Below are 20,747 nucleotides of genomic sequence, written 5' to 3' on the forward strand. Positions count from 1 at the left end.
ATTCTGGAAGCTACATATTCCTTTGACAATAAAGTGTCCCCTAACTAATTATAGGGAGTCATTTTTATTCATTTACTTAGTGAATATTTATTAAACATCCATTGTATGTTGGGATTTGTGCGAGGTGAATAATCAGTTCACAATCGTGAACAAATAGATATTACCCAGTTTCCATGGATCCTAAATTTCAATAGGGAAAATGGACATATAAAATGGACATGCTTTTACAGAAAAGCATGTAAACACAAAAATAATAAATGAACTGAGTGACAGTTGTACCAAAAGAGTCAAAGAAAAAGCTGAGAAGGAGAGTCCCAGAAAAGGTAGTCCCCTGGGCAAAAAAGCTACTGATTGACATCTCACCTGAATGAGCTTGTTAAAATATTGAAATAGGGCAGCCACGTCTGTCATAAATAAATGCTCCCAGTATCCCCATCTACCCCTCGCTGGTGCCTGGGCCACACTAGCTTCTCCCTTCAGACTCCCTAGAAGTCCCCCCCCAGAGTAGCAACCAAGGATTCAATGCTTGCCCAAGGAAAGCCTCCAAGATCTTGCTACAGCTCCGTGACCTCCAGAATCCTTTCCAATCATTAGACTCAGTCACCTCTTAGTAGATCAGTTAGCTGAGACATAGATGGAGAAGAAGAAAAAGTTTCTATGGCACCCTTCTACCAAAATGGAATCTTTAAAGGAAATCTGTTGATATGACACTTAAGACTATGCTTTAAAAACAAAATTAAAGGAAAAGTGTAAAAATAAAACCTTAGGGAAAGTTTACTATAGGTCAAATTAATTCCCTATCTTGTTAGAGTTCATCTAGAAACTTCTGGATGAGAAGGTCACCTTAAAGTTGAGAGAGAAAAAAATGAAGGTTCTAGTCACCTAAAGAGTGGGAGATGATCATTCCAGACAGAAAAAAATTGTGTTTACAAAAACAGAGAGGAAGCAGGAACTTGATATACTTGTGGAATTTAAAGAAGACCCAGCATGGCTGCAACTTAGCAGGAAGGCAAATTAAATGAGGTGGGAGATTGGCTTTTCAGTATCCCACAGCTACTGTGGGACATAAATGAGTTGCAGAGCAAGAAGACCAGAAGCTGCTGCAAGGAGCCATGTGAAAGATGGAGGGAGTACAAACAGAAATCAGGTGTGACCTATGTGGCTAGGAGAGTTTTCAGGATCTGGTGTTGGAAATAGGATCTGGTGTTGGAAATAGGATTTGGGCATTGGGAGGGAGCCATGAACTTGTAGGTTGCCAGGGTGAGTTATTATGTGGAAAAGTTTGTGGGAAGACAGTTTCATGGAGGGAAAAGAGAGAGAAGGATCTTGGACTGAGAATCATAGGCTTGAGAGTTTAGGTGGAGCAACAGATGTCAGCTCTTGAGAAAGAGAAAGACACGGAGTTGTTGTCCGTGCAAGAGAACAGACTGTGTCAGTCACTGTGAGTCCGGGTGCATGCGGGGGCGGGAAGCGGGGTGAAGCTGAAGTGTGCAGATGCTCTAGTCTGTCCCAGTCCAGCACCTTCTCTGTCAGGGAAGAGCTGTATGAACTTGGACACTCAGCTCCTCTGTGCTTCACTTTCCTCATTAGTGAAAGAGGGTGATATGGTGTGCATTCTGAACAAGTAAATATGGGCACTTCTAGGATTGGGCCCGAGATGTAGTCAGTGCTGATAAATCCACCTCTTGTTGTCATCCACAGGTAAGATGAGGATAGAGACTGTTTTTTGGATTTGGAAACATAAAGATCCTTGGGAATCTTCACAATGGTGGTTTTAGAAGCTAGAATGGAGTGGACTAAAGAATGAAGGGAAATAATGAGGTTAGAACAGCTGGTCTACCTGACTCTCTGAATAGTCTGGCTGTGAAGAGGGATTGGAGATGCAGCTGGAGCTGGATAGCTCAGCAAGTGTTTGATTTCTTCTTCTTTTTTAATATTTATTTTTTAGAAGTAATTGGACACAATACCTTCATTTTGTTGATTTATTTTTATGTGGTGCTGAGGATCAAACCCAGGGCCTCGCACATGCCACAATCCCAGCCCCATCTGATTTCTTTTCTTACCTATTTAAGATAGAGATATGGTCATTGGGAGGAAGATAGGACGCACATGTGGGTTCTGTTGGCCTCTAGGAGCCACAAATTCTCCCTTCTTGCTCTTCTTCACCTGCTAAATTTCTTTTAAAAGTAGCTTGGCTTTTCTCTCCCTTATAGCTTCCACCCTGACACCTGAAACAGGAACTGGCTCAGTTCATCCTAGGTGAAGGAGTGTCATGGCCAGGGTAGAATTTTAGCCAGGATGTCTTCCAGGTCCTAGTTTCCAACCTGGAGCAAGCATAGCTAAGTAATATGGGAGATAATCAAAAGGCATCTCCTAGGTCATTAACCCAATAACTGAAATTCATTAGGTTAATATGGATTTAAATTGGACTGTGGAGAATAGTGAGGACCATAATAACTTGGGGGCGATTTAGAGGAGAGGAAACCTAGTAGGGTTCAGAGGAATATGGACAGTCCAACAGCAGGCTCATCCAAAGGGGGAAGTTAAAAGGGAAGTGAGAGGTGCCAACAGGTCCGCTCTGGCCCTCTTCCAAGTTAAGCAAGGCTCCCCTTATCAGTTGGAGAAACAGGCAGCCAGTGGTTGGGAATGAATTCCTACTCACTCACTTGTATGGAAGCACACAGAGCACAGGCCATGCTGTGTGCAAAGAGGCACTGCATTCATCCTATGGCCTAAGCATACACTTTGGTCTTCAGGAAGTGAGGCAAGGATAGGCAAGGTCTGGGGACCTGGGAAAGAAAAAGAAGAAATAGATGCATGCCCTTATTTACTAGCCTTCCCATAGATCTCTGCCAGGGAGGAAGGGGGCTGTACCAAGATGCTCAGGAACACACATTTATTCATTGCGCTCAGAGCCTCCCGTTCACACAGCAATCACTTTTCCCATCGCTTTTTGAGCTCATAGAAAAGTTTCATTGTGAATGTATTTATATTCATGGTTTCATTTATTCTTGACTTTTTCCAATTAAATATTGAGGCTTAAACTAACAAACAGATAATATAATGAAGGTTAATATTGTACAATGCCTTTAGCACATGCCAACTTTTTCTTCATTCACAAAAAGACCTGCTTTGTTGTGTAGGGAAAAATTCTACCAATGCTCCCTGAGTCATCCCAAATTGAAGGGCTGCCTATCTTCATTGCCTCATTAGGATACTTGACAATAATTCATAGATCTTTGGGGACAATGAGCAGGCTTCTGAGTACTGCCTGGAATAGTGATAAACACCATATTTAAAAAGTAGTGGAACTCTTACATGATTCCCTCAGGCAATTAGGCTGCGTTGCTTTCCATAAACTGCCCTGCTTCTGTCCCTACAGAATAAGCATTTGGTCTCTCTGCTCAGAACCATTGCGTTTTTCCTTCTCCCCTCTAGGTAGGTCACTAGATTCTTTTGTGAACAGTGGGCAAACAGGCATTAAAAAAGAAAGAAACTAAATGTGTATGAAATGTAGCTCTTAATATTTCTCTAGAGCATCAAGTCATATTGTACAGAATTATAAAATACTATCAGAAAAGGGCACTTTACATACCATAATAGTCATTTTTTTTTTAAAGTTCAATTTGGCAATTCAAAGCCACATTTAATTTTCTTTGAAAATTCCCACATGGCAGGAAGATATTACTCTTTGTGGCTTTCAAGTCTCTTTCAGGGAACTGTAAAATGACAATCTTTTAGAATTAGCACTTTTCCCATAAATAGACACTAAATGACTTATATCAAATAAAGTCACATATGCATTTTCATTAAAATAAAGACTAAAATAATAAGTAATTTTCCTATATAGCTATTCTGGGATTCATGCAAATTAGACTTCTGCATTATAGTTTGGTATGAATCATTTGTAGTTCTTCATCTTCACTGATAGGTGGGGCTAGTAATTTCTGCTTTAATTATAATATTTTAGCATATTAAAATCTATATCTAGATGGAGCAGACGCTTCAAAGCTTCAAAACTGATGAAACTGCATGCTTCTCTTTTAAGGGAGAAAGCTGTTTGCATTAATATGTGAAATATACTACTAAAACACCCCCTGCTGATTTCATAGGATTTTGCAAGGAGTTATGCATAATTTTCTGAAATTAAAAGACTGAGGATCAGATATTTATGATGATAAAAATTGAATCTCAAGAATTATTAAAAGCTTGTAAGATTCTTCTAAGATGGAATTTTTATTTGGTTCAATAATTATTTAACACATACAATGTTTTTCAGAAAGCAGTAGAATCAAAAGATTTGTCTTCTACACTCAGCTTCTTCATTTACTATCCAGGTGACAGTGAGTCACTGAACATCTTTGTGAACAACAACACAGAATTGAAAAGAGAATTAAGAGAAGTAGCAAGGGACGTTGCTGGGTGATGGGCCATAACCTCACAAATAAAGATTATTGCAGATGGCATGGTTTAAGACAAATCCCTATTTAGATCTGGGGACAAATTCTCAGGAATCTACAAATTCTCCATGACACTGTTTTTTTCCACTTTTGAATTTATTTTTTAAATAAATTTTAAAGGTTGCTGTTAATCTTGTAAGAAGTTTATGTGTTTATATTTTGGGTCATCTGAATATCCTCCTTATGACTTGAGGCAGTAGATGTACTCATAGCAGAATTGATACCAAATAATTCAATTTCAATTGTTTTCAAGTTAATGAAAACAGACATAGGCAGACTTAATATGTAAAATCCATCTTCTCCCAAATGATAATGACAAAAAATTTGAACAAAGATTTGTTAGTATTTTGAATCCAGAAAACTGATGAGAATATTCAATCAAAATGTGGAACACTATAGCATTGATAAGTTGAATTTGAAAGAAAAAGGAATCCTGCCAGCCAGCCAGCATTAAGAGTAGTGATTTAACATCAATCATCATTGTAAATTAACAAGAGAATTGGTTTTGGCTTTGTAAGTTTGTATAGATTTATTGTAATTGTGTTTTAAATAGTCATATGAAACTTGTAAGTTTAAATTCATACCTAGATTCTTATTTCTATGTATTTAAATAGTGCTATAAAACTAACCTAAATTAATTCATTTAAAAAATAATTTAAGCTGATACAGTAGTTGAGAGATATGGCAAATAAGACAGGAACTCAGATGAGGAAACACTCAGGTTGCCTTCTTCATGTACTTTGCTATGTGACCCTGAGCAGCTCACCTTCATTTCTTCACAGTAAATCTCATTCTCATAAAAACTGTGATAGGAAAACAAAATGGCGAAGATAAAATGAGCGAATGTTTTTCCAGGTCTAGTGTGTTATGGTAGATAAGACCTCTGGGTCGAGAGTTCAAACCTTCAACCTACGTTTTTGATGCCGCATCAGGCAAATCTCCTTACCACTATGGGGGTCACATCTCTATTTTCTAAAGCTAGAAGCTGAATCAGATTACCTCAGAGTTCTAAGATAGCTGTAAGAGAATGGTTGGGGTCTCCACTGCAATTCCAAGGGAATTCTCACTTCAACATCATAACCACTGTTATTTGGTTTTCCAATAACTTTTTAAAAACTCAGTACACTGAGGTTAGTATTACTTGTCCTATTCCACAAGGCTGTAATAAGTTTTTTTTTAAAGTAAAATCTGAAAACACTTTCCAAAGTCTAAAATACGACAAGACAACATTACAACAAACTCAGATGAAAGATCCTGACTTTTATTCACGATTCTAAAATTAGGCAGCCTCCAGAACCACAACAGGTTCAAAGAACTCCAGCCAGCAACGTCGTTTGGCAGGATTTATGGACAGAAAACAATAATGAAGTACACAGATGCCTGATTACATAGATGTTTTTGCCTTATTTGAACCATTTGTCCGCCAGCAGTTTACTAGAGCCCTGCTGTTGTGATCAGCTGAGACTCCGCTGTTAAAAAAGGATACTCCCAGATTAGGTACCACACCAGGCCACAGTACCCCACGAGGGACTCTAGAGTGGAGGTAACTCGGGCGAAACTCAGGTTAATTTAACACGAAGAAGGTGGGTTTCTCCTCCGTTGGATACAGTGTGAAGGGCCCGAGGAACTGCCTTCTAGTGCTGGCCCTCTCAACCAATGTGCTGCAATGAATCGCATCCACCTGCCACCTAACTTGTAATGCCCACCACCACTGAGCGTCCGCCCGGTGCCCCGCATTCCACCACGTTCTAACTTCGCACACTTGGGGGCCTCTCAAGCGGCGCTTACAACTTGGGCCATTGAACAGATTAAGGACTGAGGCTGACAGCAGTTACGTACGTGCCGTGCAGCACCTGCGAGCTGAGTTCTTAAACACCCAGCCAACACGGAGTTTTACCGCCAGTCACCCGCCTTCTACCTGTCACAGACCCGCACCTGGAACGCCAAGGCCTGCGCCGCCCCACGGCGACCGGGCTGCCGAGCTCCCCGACTCTCCCAGACCCCGCCCACTCGCGAGAATCCAGCCCCACGGACCCTCCTCGCGCTCCAGGGCGGAAACCACCGCGCACCCATCCTGCACCGCTCTCCGCGGGACACAGCGCGTGCTCAATCAGCACACCCGGATTTCCTGTCCTGTCGCCACTTCCGGGGAGGACAGCCAACCAATAAGGAGAGCCAGGAGGCGGAACCTACTGCCTCAGGCTCCTCCCCTGCCGCGCGTTTCGGAGGTTGGCGGGGGGGATCCGGGAAAGGCCGGGTGGTGTGTTGTGGGGCTAATGGCTGCCTCCGGGAACCTCGGCAGCTTCCGTCTCCCGCCGCTGCCCACCATTCGGGAACTCATTAAGTTATTCCGACTGCAAGCAGCGAAGCAGCTATCCCAGAATTTTCTTCTGGATTTGAGGCTGACAGGTGGATGCATTAGCCAGTGCGCCCCCGTGGTATCCCCGGTGCCCCAGGGGTTGCAGCGAGGGGTTTCGCTGGGACCTCGCCGGCGGGTCTTAAGGGACAGCCCTGTCTGTGTAGGTGGGCGACCTGCATTCGGTCAGGTCCTCACTTCGCTTTGCACGACAGAAGTCCCGAGTCCCGCCGGCCCAGACACGTGAAGTGCGACGTCTGCACGGAGCCCGGCGTGCTGGGGTGTCGGTGCGCGGAGGCTGGCGGTGCGGGCGCTGAGCTCCCCACGGGCTCGGGGCGGTGGAGTCTCGCTCACTGCGCTCCGCCGCGGGCCTGCACGTGCCCATCAGATTTGCCTGTCGTGCAGTTTGAACCTACTAGCGCTTAAAGTCGTGTGCAGCTTTTAGCCATAACTCGTTTTGAAATCTTTGCAGGATTTGTTATTTAAACATTTGTTGGGTCTAAGAAATCCTCGAGGGTGCAAATGACCAGTAAATACATATTGCACAAGCTGTGAGAGTGAGCAGGTAGTTTACATTCCCACGCCTTATTTTTTTTTAAGTGACTTTTTGAGGTAAGATTTATAAACAGTGAAATTCACCAGTTGGAGGTGCATGAGTTGATACGTTTTTATGTTTGTTTACCACCCCCTTTTTTTTTTTGTATGAGATCGCTGTAAGCTCTATTATAAATATGTGCACTGATTCACTGCTGCAGTACTCATGTTTTGAGATTTGATATTTCAGTTTACTATTTGGCCTCCCTGTAGAAGTTAAAAAAATCGGTGAATCACCCATAACGTTTCTATTAAATGATGCACAGTTTATAAAGCATAAATAAGTTGTTTTAATTTCTTGGACCTGAATTTTTCATTTTGTCTGTAGCAGTATCATTTTGGATAAAACAGTCTAATTCCACTCAAATCATCATTTATTTAGAAGAGGGGCCTACTACAAGAGCTTTAAAAGATTGCCCATTTTCCAACATTCTTTGGGTTAACTAGTACCAGCCTTTAAACTAGTTATAGGCCACATGCTAAATATAAAAACCATTCTTAGGGCTGAAGATAACAGGTCTTTTTATTTTAACAGCAAAGGAAGCTTCATTTACATTTTCTCCTGTGAATCTTTTTTTTTTTTTAATATTTGTTTTTTAGCTTTAGGTGGACACAGTATCTTTATTTTATTTTTACGGAATGCTGAGAATCGAACCCAGTGCCTCATGCATGCTAGGCGAGCCCTCTACCGCTTGAGCTACATCCCCAGCCCTCCTGTGAGTCTTTCCTGAGCCTCAGGAATAAGTTCCAGATTGTAGATGATAATAATTCACTCTTCCTGTAAGAACCAAAGCACACAGGGAGATTAAAGTACATGTAGGAGCAGACCAAGATGGACACTCACTCAATGATTTGACATTACATCTTTGATATTCATTTGTATTTGAATGCCTGAGAAGTTTGAGGGTGAAAACACTGTCCTGCCTACTGTCATAGCTTTACATTTTTTTAAAATGAGAATCTTAAATTCACTACATAAAGCCTATGCTTAATTAATCATTCTTGTTCCCTCTAAGGCATTTGGTAGCTGTAAGGGAGCAAATACTGGCTTTATAATTTACACCTGAATTGGAGTTTTTTTTCTCTGCCATTGCTTTTTTAGGTGACTGTGTACAAATAAAACAATAGACAAGGAAATTGTAAAGTTCAGAGAAACTAAATTGGAAGAGTAGCTGTTAGTTATGTATAGGAGGAATTTGGTGAGAGGATTATGAAAATCGCCTATAACATAAATGGTCAGTGGATGCTAATTCCCTCCCTGCATCCATTAAAAGACTATCTTTGAAAGAGAATTTTTGCCTTTCAGCTTACATAAGCTTACCAAAAATAAGCAAAGTTGGAACTTTATGTCAGAGGAAAAGTGCTGGTGTGTTTTTAGTAGCTAAATTTCCTATCCTAGAAGGCCCTGTTGATCAGATTTTAATATCAGTCGATAAGACCAACACATTGTATGTTTTTCCAGAAGTAATGATAAGTTGCAATGAAACATTAGTATTCTACCCTTCTGATTTCTTAAGGTCTGCTGATTTAAATTGACTACTCTAAGAATTATTATTTTCATGTTAGCATGAATATTTGCAAAGCTTAGAAAACCCCGAATGCTGAATTTAACCTTTATCTGAAAGTATCCAAAAATTAAAATTTCTGAGAGTCATATCACCCAGGAACGTGTTACCATTGCCATTCTGACTACCAAATAGGTGTCTGTGGGTAAAAATCGAGACTGACTGCACTTTTTGCTTTTGCGCCTTCAACTAGCAGCATGGAAGATTCTGATTGTGAATGTCATTTTGCTGAATTTAAGGAAATGTGCTATGATAATCCTGTTTTTGTTAAAGAATTAGTACAGTTTAAAGTTTAAACATTGAAATTTGCCAAGATGATCAAGATGATTAAACTTTTTTTTCCCTCTAGATAAAATTGTAAGGAAAGCTGGCAATCTGACAAATGCTTATGTTTATGAAGTGGGTCCCGGGCCAGGGGGAATCACAAGGTCCATTCTCAATGCCAACGTTGCTGATCTCTTGGTGGTTGAAAAGGATACTCGATTTATTCCTGGATTACAGGTAAGATACTTAAAGTGTCTATTAGGGAGCAAAAACACAATTTAAAATATTAGGCCATTGTTCTTAGGCCTCTGGGCAACCAAGGTTACGTAAATTGCTCCTAGACTACAGATCAGAATCACTGAGATTTTGATTCTGTACAGAGAGGTCTAGAAATCTGCATTCTATAAAGCATCCCCAGATGGTCTGTTGACTACTGCTTGAAAACACAATGATGCTAAAATGTTTTTAGTTACCTTTTTTTTTTTAAATCACTTATCATTTTCTGTGTATATCATGTCTGCTCCTTAAAAAAAGTGAAAATCAATAATGGCCAGAAATGACTCATTGGCATGATTTTTGTGAACCTCATTCATTTAGGTTCAAAATGCATTTCCACAAGCAAAAGACAGAGAAGACATTCATTTGTCTAGAGAGACTAATTGTTAAGCTTAAACATTCTTATAAGAGAATTTTGTAAGTGAGGAAATGAAGTTATATCATTCTGCTTATAGATTTAGGATAAGGTTTGAATGAAGTGGTACACCTTTAAAACACAGATACTATTATTACATGGGAAATATGTGAAAGAATGGTATATTTTAGCGGGAGAGAAGAAACCTTGAGGGAGGGTCTTCCTAGCTGCCTATCAGAGGCTGGCGGTAGAGAGAATAAGCTTGTTTTGATCTTTTCTAAGAACTAAAACAGGTGGGAATTGAAGGAGACAGGATCATGGATTTGAAATAAGGAGGGACTTAAGTTTTTAAAACCTCGGCAAACAGTGGAACTGATTATGTCGGGCATCGTGTAAAGGGAGTTCCTCGTAGGGGGCACTTAATGACTTAAGGGCCTCTGTTTGATTCCTGTGTAATTCTGAAACATTGAAAGAGCCCTGATCCTTTGACAGTTTATTATGTGACTATAATAGAACAATAAAAGTATCCACATTCTTTCTTCCATAGAAGAGGGAAAATTGGTTTAAAATTAGTATATTTTAATATTTATTTGTGTGTATATTAATAGAAAAATGTTTAAATTCTGTCAGAGCAGTATGAGAAAATTTGTTTAAAGATGTAGGAGTTTGTGTGCATACATCAGATTTTTTAGAAACAACAATTTATTTCTCATCTTTATCTGGTATTTAGGCCTTAAAGAATTGTATAATGATTTATTTTGAGATTGTAACGTGATACGTATTTCTTGATCGAATGTGGGATTTAGTCGTGATTTTTGCTTTCAGGCATGTTCTTGTTTTAAGAACTGTGTCTCAACTTGAGGTGGAAGTGGGAATAATGTTATTATTGATGAGCTCATGAGATGATAAAAAGAAATTGGATACTGATTAATTCCCTTCAGGTTTGTTGTAGCATTTTCTGGATATGAGGAGTACTTATCTGACTTTTTCTCCCTTAAAGGGATTTTTTTTAACCCTCAAATTTCCTCATCTGTTACATTCATTCTTTCTTATTAGGCAAAGGGGTGAATCAGTTTTCTGTAACTTCCAACTTAAATTTACATATTCTCCTCTGTGATCTGATCTGAAGATCTTTGAAGACAGGCTGTTTTAAAGACCAGTGCCCCCATCTCTCAACCCCCTGCCCCAGTCCTCCAGTCCGTGCCTTGTAACCCTCTACTGTACTTTATCTCATTAGATTTCACATCACTGGACCTGGTGTATGTGTTCTCCTCGTTTCTCTGTTCACTCCTCTGGAATGTAGGTGCCGTGAGGGTAGAGAGTTCAGTGTGTTGGTTTCCTTGCTGAATCTGCACTACAGGTGGCAGTGCCTGCTGCAGAACAGGTGTCAAGTGGTGACTCCAGGGGAACTAAGAAGGCAGTCGGCCTCTGTAACTGTGTATGTATCTGTGTGTCATGTGAGCTGACTAAAGGAGTCATTCGATAGTAAAATAAATATGTCTTATGGGTTATCAGAAATTTTGTGTTCTTTTTTCCCAATATCAAGGCTAAATTTGAGGTGAATTATAGGAGATATATATATTTTTGACTGCTCATCCATTTCAGAAGAAGTAAAATTAATTCTTAGTGTCTTCTGTGCAGAAAAGGAACTCACCTTAAAAAGAAATGTTGGGTACTAAATTATCAAATAGGCTTCTTTCTCCTATAAAGAATGTTTCAATATGTAAAACCACTTTCTATTAGAGGTCCTAAATTAATCATAAAACTGAGTAAAAGCAGAAGAAGAATGATCTATTTTAAGGATTCCATTTTAGTGGTTTCTAAGCTAATAGAATTACTTTTTAAAGAAAGTATAATAATTTATAAAGAGTCTTCTGGCTGAAAGTGTATCATTTGTAGCTTAATTAAGTTCACATAGTGTAATCAGGAGGCAGCTCAGGGAAGGAAGGCTGGTGATAACTTAGTGCTATGGAGGTGAGAAACCGTGTCTGATTCCCGAACACAGCACGGTGCGGTTCTGTGCTGAGGAACGTGGACGTCAGGCTCTGCACTAGTTGTATGACACTGGGCAGATGCTGTCTCAGCTTCAGTTACTCATAGGCGGTTGGTGGGACTAAGTGATGCCTGACACTTAGCAAGCACTTGGTAAATCTGAATTATAAATAAATGGTTAAATTGTTGTACACAGTAATAAAGGCGCCTCTGGTGACTCAGGATTGATCAGGAGACTGCTCATCTGGAATGAGTGTGGGGCAAGATTAATGTGACTCCCGGCGCGCTGGAAACCGCAGTGCTGTGGAAATGGTGGGGCTTTCTCCCACTCCTCCAGCCTGCATCGGGCACCTGGGGTTTCTTTCTCTTGATGTTGTAACATTCCAATTGTGTGGTTCTTGGTGTTCATTTTTTGGTGTTTTGTCTTATTTATTTTTTACATTTTTATGGCTGAGTGGATTCTCTGTGCCTTGGAGGGGAGTAAAGAGATTCCAGACAGCACAGGGAGCTTGAAGCCTTGATGGGTTCTCCTGCCATTTCTGAGCTGGAGATAACTTCATCAATAATGTGTTCCCTTCAGACAGTTCAGATTCTTCTTCATTTTTGTCTTTTTTAAAGGTTTCATACATTAATAACAACAATAGAAAATATTTATGAAGAATTTGCCATGCTAATATTTTGTTTTACACCTTTATTGAGGTGCAGCTGATGCTCAGTAAATTGCCTATGTTGCAAATATAAAAATCACTGAGTTCTGACATATGTAAGATCACACAAAACCATCACCGCACTCAACATAGTGAATTTCTCCATGAAGAGTGCCTGTGTTCCTAGGAACCCATCCCCTCTCCTCCCCTTCCCTGTCTCCAGGCAACCATTGGATTGCTTTCGTCACTGCACTGTTTTCCTTTTTTTTAGAAGCTCGTATTAATGGAATTGTTCAGTATGCCAAATAGAAAACATTGTCTGATGTTTTTCTATTTGGCATAATTACTCTTGAGATTCACCCATGTTGAGGTGTCTTACCAATAGTTTGTCTTTTTGTTGCTTAATAGTATTCCATTTTATGGGATATGCCAGTTTTGTAAATATATCCACCTACTTTTGGACTTCAGGTGCCTTTTTACCATTGAACATGAAAATAAAGCTATTTGAACATTCTATGAAACTCTGTGTGTGGATATATAGGTTGGGAGACAGCTGTACCCTTTTACATTTTCATCATTGGGCATGAGGGTTTTTCTTCTTGCTGGTTCATAGTATAGTGTTTTTCACATCCTAGTCAGGAGTGATTGTATCTTATTGTGATTTATTGGCACTACTTTAATGAAGAATCATATTGCATGTATATTCATGTGCTTATTTGCCATCTGTATCTTCCATGTAGAATTTGTTCAGATTTTTTTTTTTGCTTGTTAATTTTTTTCACCTCTTTCTGCTTCTTGTTGAATTTTAAGAGATCTTTATATAGTTCAGATACATGTTTTGCAAATATTGTCTTCTCAGCTGTCACTCATCTTTTCATTTTCTTGACAATGTTTTTTGAAGAGCACAAAATTTATCAGTTTTTCCTCTTAAATATGCTTTTAGTATGACTATGTAAGAACAAATACCACCACTATGTATAATGCACCAATAAAAAATATGGAAAAAAGAAATAACATTAAAAAATTCTAACATACTATAACTATTTTCTAAGTAATAAACATCTGCTGTATTTACTGTTTAACTAATTCCCATATTTGTTTTTATTTATTTCAATCTATTGTCTCTTTACATATTGAATCTGCAGTATCTTTAAATATTAAACACATTTCTATTCATTAAAAAATAAATATGATACTTTTCCTGTCATATTTTTAAAATATTTGCCAATCAGGATTGGTAGAAATTGTTCCCTTTTTCCCTCCCCAAGATGTTTATTGCTTTACCTTTGTATTGAGGTTGGTGATGCATGTGAGTTTCTGTGTGTGCTATTAGATGAGGGCTCAGGTTTTTTGATGGTTTGTTTTGTTTGCCCCATATGTTGAAATCATCTTTCTTTTCTCATTGAATTGGCTTAGTATTGTTGTCTTATACGTGTCAGTCTGTATCAGGACCTTGAATTCTGTTCCCTTGGTTCATAGGTTTATCTTTTCACCAATATCAATCTGCATTGATTATGGTATCTTTATACTTGGACATGAAGTCAAGTAGTGTAGTCTTCTAACCTTACTCTTCTTTTTCAGTGTCATTTGATCTTGATTTCCCTATATTTTTAGAATCAAATTATCAAATTTTTCATTTTTTAAAAAGCCTGGCAGGATTTTTAAAAATGAAACTGTAGATTAATTTGGGGGAGAATTGATGCCTTAATGATATATTCTCTTCAACTTTGAATGTAGTATATTCCATATTTTCTTTTTTTAATTTATTTTACTTAGTTACACATGACAGTACAGTGATCTCGACATATCATACATTTGAATCAGATGGGATATATTCTCTGATTTGTCTTGCAAGTTTTGCATGTGCATCAAATTTTGTCAAATTTATCCATAACAGTTGATTCTTTAGAGGTAGACCTTTGTATCTTGCAACCCTGCTAAACTCACTTATTGGTGGCTTAGTATTTGTTGTGTACATTATCCTGTCACCAAATGAACACAGTTTAACCTTCTGCATTCCAGCATCTGTGGTTGATTCTTCTGGTGGTCGATTGCCTTATATTGTTGGCTATGATCCACAGTATAGTGTGAAATAGCAGTAGTAGGAATACACACCCCTGTGTTGTCCCTGACCTTAGGTGAAATACATTCAGTCTTGACCACAGACCGTGATGTGAGTTGTAGGTTTTTTCTAGATCTCCTTGTATCAGGCTGAGGAAGGTCTCTTCTGTTCCTGGTTTGCTGAGGTTTCACTTGTTTTGGGGCGGGAGTGAAATAATGAGTAAATATTGAGTGTGCAAAACTGCTTATTGAAATGATCACATGGTTTTTCTCTTTTTAGTTCATTAATACATGAATCATATTTTTTAATGTCAGACCATCTGTAGAACCTGTAGCGGTGTCACCTTTCCCTTCTTTGGTCTTGATCATTTTCTGTTTTTTTCCTGATTGCTCTGGCGGTAGATTGGTCAACTTTATTGATCTTCTTCAAACAAAGCTTTCAGTTTCATTGATTTTTCTCTGTTGTTTTTTGTTTTCAATTGTGTTGACTTCTGCTCTGAAATCTTCATGTCCTTCCTTCTGCTAACTTTGGGCTTCATTGTTCTTTCTACGGCATTTTTAAGGTGGAAGCTGAGGTCATTGATTTGAGGCTTTTTTGTTTCCTTGTAGACATTTAGTACTATAAAGTTCCTGATAAGTACTGCTTAACAGAATTCCACAAGGTTTGATATGTTGTATTTTAATTTTCATTTTCTTTCAGAAATTATACACCTTAAGATACTAAATTTACAGGAAGACTTCAAAAGAAGGGTTTTTTAAAAATATATTTCTTAGTTGTTGATGTACTTTTATTTATTTATATGTGGTGCTGAGGATTGAACTCAGTGCCTAATACATGCTAGGCAAGTGCTCTGTCACTGAGCCACCACCCCAGCCCCTCAAAAGAAGTTTTGAGGTGTAGACTTAAGGAAATATTTCAGAAGTAGTTCAGAATTTCCATTTAACATTCAGCTCCACTTTCCTTTTGATTTGTATTTGACTTCTGGATGATTTAGAAATGTGTCATTTAGCTTACAAATTTGGTTATTTTTTTTCAATTCTGTCTGTAATTATTTTTAAGTTTAATTGGATTGTGATTAGAGAACCTGCTTATGTGACCTAAAGCATGGTAAATCTTATCAGATTTAGTCCATGGCCTAGAATATTGTTTGGGGAGATGGTTCTCATGCACTTAAAGAGAACATGCATTCTTCTGAAAAGAACAGGTATTCTGTAAGAGTATGCATTCTGCCGTCCTTGGATGACACCGTCTGTACATTTTAATTAAATCAAGTTAATGTTGTTCAGGTCTTCTTTATCCTTGGTGATTATTTGGTCTACTGAAGTGTCATTGATTGAGAGAATAGTATTGAAATCTCCAAATAATAATCACGGATTTGTCTCCTTGCAGTTCTGTCAGTGTGCTTCATCTGTTTGAAGTGCTATTATCAGGCTCATGAACATTTAGGATTGCTTTGTCTTTGTGGTGGATTAACCCCTTTATTATTATGAAATGATCTCTTGTTCCCTGGTAATACTCTATCCTCTGAAGTCACTTTGTCTTGTATTACCTAGCTATTCCAGCTTTCTTTTGATCAATGTCAGAATACTCTCTTTTCTCTGTTCATTACTTTATATTTCAAATAGGTTTCTGTAGGCAGTGTCTAGTCAGGTCTTTTCCCTCTGATTTGACAGTCTGTACCTTATGCATTAGTTTTCTAACAAATCACTGTAAATTCAATGTCTTTAAAAGGACAAATTGTATTCTCTTAAAGTTCTTGGACTGTAAAGTGTAAAATCAGGATTGGCAGGGCTGTGTTTTTTCTACAGACTTCAGCGGAGAATCTGATGCCTTGATTTTCAGCTTCTAGGGGCCACCCATACTCATCAGCTCTTGTTTCTACATCTCTACCATTAACTCTAATCCTGCTGCTTTTCTCTTGTAGGACCCTTGTGATTTTATTGGACCCAAACAATCCAGGATAATCTCCCCAATCCAATATCTTTAACTCAAACACGTCTGCAAAATCCCCTTTCTGTCTCAGATCACTCCCTCAAGGATTCATAGATTAGAGGGTAAACATCTTGCAGGCAGATGGGGGTACAGTATTCCACCTATTGTCTGTAGCTTATTGTCATTATTTTTGTGGTCATTTGAAGTTTATAGTGAACGTCTTTAATGCAGTCTGTCTCCAAGTGGCATTGTCACTTCACTTACAGCTTGCAGATCGTGCCTCAGCGTCTTTGCATATCTCCTGCCAGGCCCTGCACCATCTTCTTGTCCTACATTTTGCTTTTTCCTATGTTATAAAGTTTACAGACAGTGTTACTTTTGTTTTAAAAGTCAATATTAATATTCTGTATTAAAAAGATTAAGACAATGAGAAAAACTTGTTAGATATTTCTTCACATAGTTACCATTTCTAGAGCTCTTTATCCATACTTTGATCTAGTGCCTTTATTTAGCCTTAACAACTTCCTTTAGCATTCTCTTGTAGTGTGGTTCTATTGGTGATAAATCATTTAGTCTTTTCCTTTGTCTGGAAAAGTCTTCATTTTGCCTGTTTGTTTGTTTATTTTAGTTGTAGATGGTCATAACTTTAATTTTTAATTTTCATGTGGTGCTGAGGATCAGTCCCAGTGCTTTACATGTGCTACGCAAGCCTCTATCAGTGAACCACACCCCCGCCCCTTTTTGACTGTTTTGAGTAATAATATGCTGGAAGCTCAAGTGCCCTGAAGAAATCTCTTGTCATCCTTATCTTTGTGCCTCCATTTTCTCTACTGGTTGCTTTGAAGATTTTCTCTTTACCAGTGGTTTCGAGCAATTTGGTCATGATGTGTCTCTGTGTAGTTTTCTTCATGTTTTCTGTACGAGGTCCGTGAAGCTTCTTGGAGCTACAGAATGTTTGTATTTCTTGTTGTCCATTATCTGAAAATTCTTGTTTTGAGTATTTTGTGTCTTTTTATTACTAGATTAAGATAGAAGAATATATTTGGTCCCTAATGCTCCATCTTGGCCAAAGTAGGAAACTCAAGGACTCTTACTGACTGTTAAATTTTATGCTTGTTTCATGGAATTTTGGAGACAGAAGGTATGTCATTGACTATTGATAGATAATATTAGATAAAGTCTGCATTTTATAATAGGTTAATGCAGGGATTATTTCTTCTTCATAAGTATAGTGGAAAGTTCATGGGATTGAGAATCAAACTGGTGTTCAGATCTCAGATATGCCATTTACTAGTTTTGTGACCTTGAACTTGATGTTCAGCTTTTTTTAGCTTCAGTTTTCCCATATGCAGCAGGATTAATAGTTATGTTTTGTGGAGATTACAAGGGCAGGTAGAAATTGACGTAAAGAACCTGGAGTACTGACAGGAGCCAGTGGATGGTTGCTACTAATATAATTATTCCTCCTCTTGTCTATTAGCCAGTTTCTTGTCACTTTGACCAAAACACCCGACAGGAACATTTTGACCCACAGTTTCAGAGGTTCAGTGAAGTTGGTTGGCTCCAAGGCAAAGACATCATGGTATAGGGCACAGTGGAGGAAAGCCCGTGGCACCCAGGAAGCAGAGAGAAACAGGAAGGGCCAGGGGCAGATCCAGGCTCCAAGGCCATGCCTCCTGCAGTCCACTCCTTCCAGCCACGCCTCACCTCCTACAGTTTTCACCACCTCCCAGTTATTAATCCATCAGATGGATTAATCCACTGATAGGTCAGATTTTCTTATTATGATCTAATCATTCCACCTCTGAACATTGCTGCATAGTCCATAAGCTCTTGGGGGGCATTCCAGATGCAAAGCAAATACTGTCATCTTATAAGGGACAAAGTAATTCACACATTCTTGTAGAGAAAGCTCTTTTTAATTAAAGATAATAAAATTTTGAAATTATTTCATCTCTAGCAAATTATTCAAAAAGATCAATTATCTGACTTTCTGTTTTGACGGGACTGTTCCCTTGAGACATGCCTAACTGAGGTGACCACAGTTAATCACAGCAAGACAGACTTGGTTAAACAAAATGTGCCAAACAGCTGCAGTGGTTTGCAGTCCACTGAAGGAGAAGGATAAAGGTCAGTGTTGGTAGCAGTTATTACAGTAACAGAAAAGCTATAAATCAAGTAGAGAGCTAATCATGGTAATTTAAAATAATACCAACTCCAGTGCACCTCTGTGCCCATGAGGCCACTGCTCTTCAGGCAGCAGTGACCGACAGCATCACGAAAAGCAGGAGCAATGCTTTCTGCTTAGGAGAATTGTCCAGTGTAGTCTAAAAAGATGCCACTCTGATTTTCTTAAGAAATGTTAACAAATAAAGGAGTAAATGTTGTGTGGGAAGTATACGTAAGCAGACATTAGATTCCTTAATGAGGCCAAGTACACAAGCTCTTACCATACATATTTGATTCAGTCTAACCAACAAGCACACTGACTGAAGTCATGCTGTAGTCTTCTCCCTAAAAAAGTGTTGAGATATTAAGCTCCTGTTGAATAACAGCACTGCTGTTTTTTGTGTAGTCTACATAAAAGTAAAGACCTTAAGTTTTCACATGTCGTATTTTAATTGTATATTTTTTCATTCTCATATTACTTGTGAGACAGTTTTGCCCAGCCCTTTTGCAAGTTTTTATTCCAGCAGCATTCAGGCCCTACTCTACGGCAAATCAGGAAGTAGGTGATGAATGCCTAGCCCACTCTAAGTGTTGACTGCCACGAGCTCCTCACCCTGAGGAGGTGGCATAAAATGCACAAAATATCCATTTTACATGTGGTTCTTTGTTCTCAAAAATTTGTTCTTTCCTCATCAAATTAAATCACCAAAAAAGCTACCGAGGTGGACCACTGTTACTTACCCCCCTACAGAAAAGCTTTTACTGGGACTGACTTGTTAAAAGAGTTTTGTGTTTTATTTTTTTAATGGCCATAGAATGGCACTATCCATTATATTGTTCCATGTACCCTTTACAAAACCTGGTTTCAGGAAAAAGAAAAATGACTCTCTTGGAGACTTGGTCTAAATACTTCTAATAGAGAGTAAGGTTTATATATTTCATTATGCAAATCATGAGTGTTAACAATTGTAATGATAGGATTCTTAGCACACATGTAAAAAAATACATTCTTCTCCTTTTCATGGTTTGGTTTTCTCTTTATTTTGTAGTCCTAGTTAATGAAAGTCTTTTACTTGAAGACCCTCTCATTTTGGAAATTTAAATGATGGACCAGGTTAAGAGTATCTATGAATACTCACCTGGCTGAATTCAGGTGCCCACACTTATGATCTCACCATGGACTGTGCCTCTGGGCGCATTATGTGGTCACACCTTGGGCATGTTGTTGAAGGGCAGCAACAGGGATCCTTCCACCCGGCCACATCCCCCTCCAGCAGTGCTGCAGTGGTGAAAGCATTCCTCTGTGACTAGTTTGCAGAGTCCCCTGTCCTTTCTGGGTAGAAGGCTTTGTCTGTAATGGCAGTGTCAGTCAGTCTGTCCTGCACTCTCCCCTCAGAATTGCCCCAAGGTCTTCAGGGAAGTCAGCAAACACCAGCATCCATTCCTCCTGCAGTGGGGAGTCACAGAGGGAGCTGGAGCACAGGGCTGTCATTGACAGAGACCTAAACCTAACTGGGAATTCAGAAGAAATAGAGTAGACATGAAACTTTAACCTAGGAAAAGAAAGTAGGTCCGTGTCTTTGTCAGTTTTCTGGTATGCAGTTGTGTTTGTGAGTGTGGAAAAAGTTAATGCTTCAAGTGTGGCTGTCAGAGCATATGAATTAACACCAAACAGTCGAATTTACATTGTTTTTAGTCCTAATTACAAATTACTTAATTACTTTCTGTATATTAACATTATGTAACATAAACTTTTAGTTCTGCCACTTTGTTTTTGAAATGCTAATTTGTTTTGTTTTAATTATGTGAAACATAGTTATCAAGAAATTTTAGCTTTCTCTAATCTTGGTCAATGCTGTCAATTAAATTCTCAGTGTTTATACAGTAAGAGCATGTCCTATAAAGAGCTAGCTCTTTAGTATATTATGATTATTATGTTTTCTGAGATTTATCGTCTGAAACCCATCAGGTTAAGTTTTAGCAAATCATGGTAATTTAAAATAATCCCAAAGTATGTTAGTACCAAAGGTATGCTGTTAGGTTTGCTAAACTGCAATGGTTAACCAGTAAAACTA

The 20,747-nt window shown here is 38.7% G+C and overlaps 1 protein-coding gene and 1 long non-coding RNA gene across 3 annotated transcripts in view; one reads left to right on the top strand and one right to left on the bottom strand.

Moving 5' to 3' along the window:
* Nucleotides 1-6,704, bottom strand: part of LOC120889168 (uncharacterized) — a 50,468-nt gene extending 43,764 nt beyond the window's left edge. Inside the window, exon 1 of the long non-coding RNA XR_013424756.1 lies at nt 6,396-6,704. This is a non-coding gene — a long non-coding RNA (uncharacterized LOC120889168). The remainder of the gene's footprint in view (nt 1-6,395) is intronic.
* Nucleotides 6,660-20,747, top strand: part of Tfb1m (transcription factor B1, mitochondrial) — a 45,317-nt gene continuing 31,229 nt past the window's right edge. The window contains exons 1-3 of one of the 2 annotated variants that reach the window (XM_078018853.1): nt 6,729-6,869; nt 8,011-8,126; nt 9,325-9,476. Coding sequence is in view for 1 of the 2 variants with exons in the window: in XM_005321390.5 (XP_005321447.2) it covers nt 6,737-6,869; nt 9,325-9,476 (285 nt within the window). In the remaining variant the exon portion in view is untranslated. Of the gene's footprint in view, nt 6,870-8,010; nt 8,127-9,324; nt 9,477-20,747 lie in introns of both variants that reach the window. The other variant, XM_005321390.5, reaches the window with a different exon arrangement.

The sequence above is a fragment of the Ictidomys tridecemlineatus genome, chromosome 8, assembly GCF_052094955.1.
Source record: "Ictidomys tridecemlineatus isolate mIctTri1 chromosome 8, mIctTri1.hap1, whole genome shotgun sequence".
Lineage (NCBI taxonomy): Eukaryota > Metazoa > Chordata > Mammalia > Rodentia > Sciuridae > Ictidomys > Ictidomys tridecemlineatus.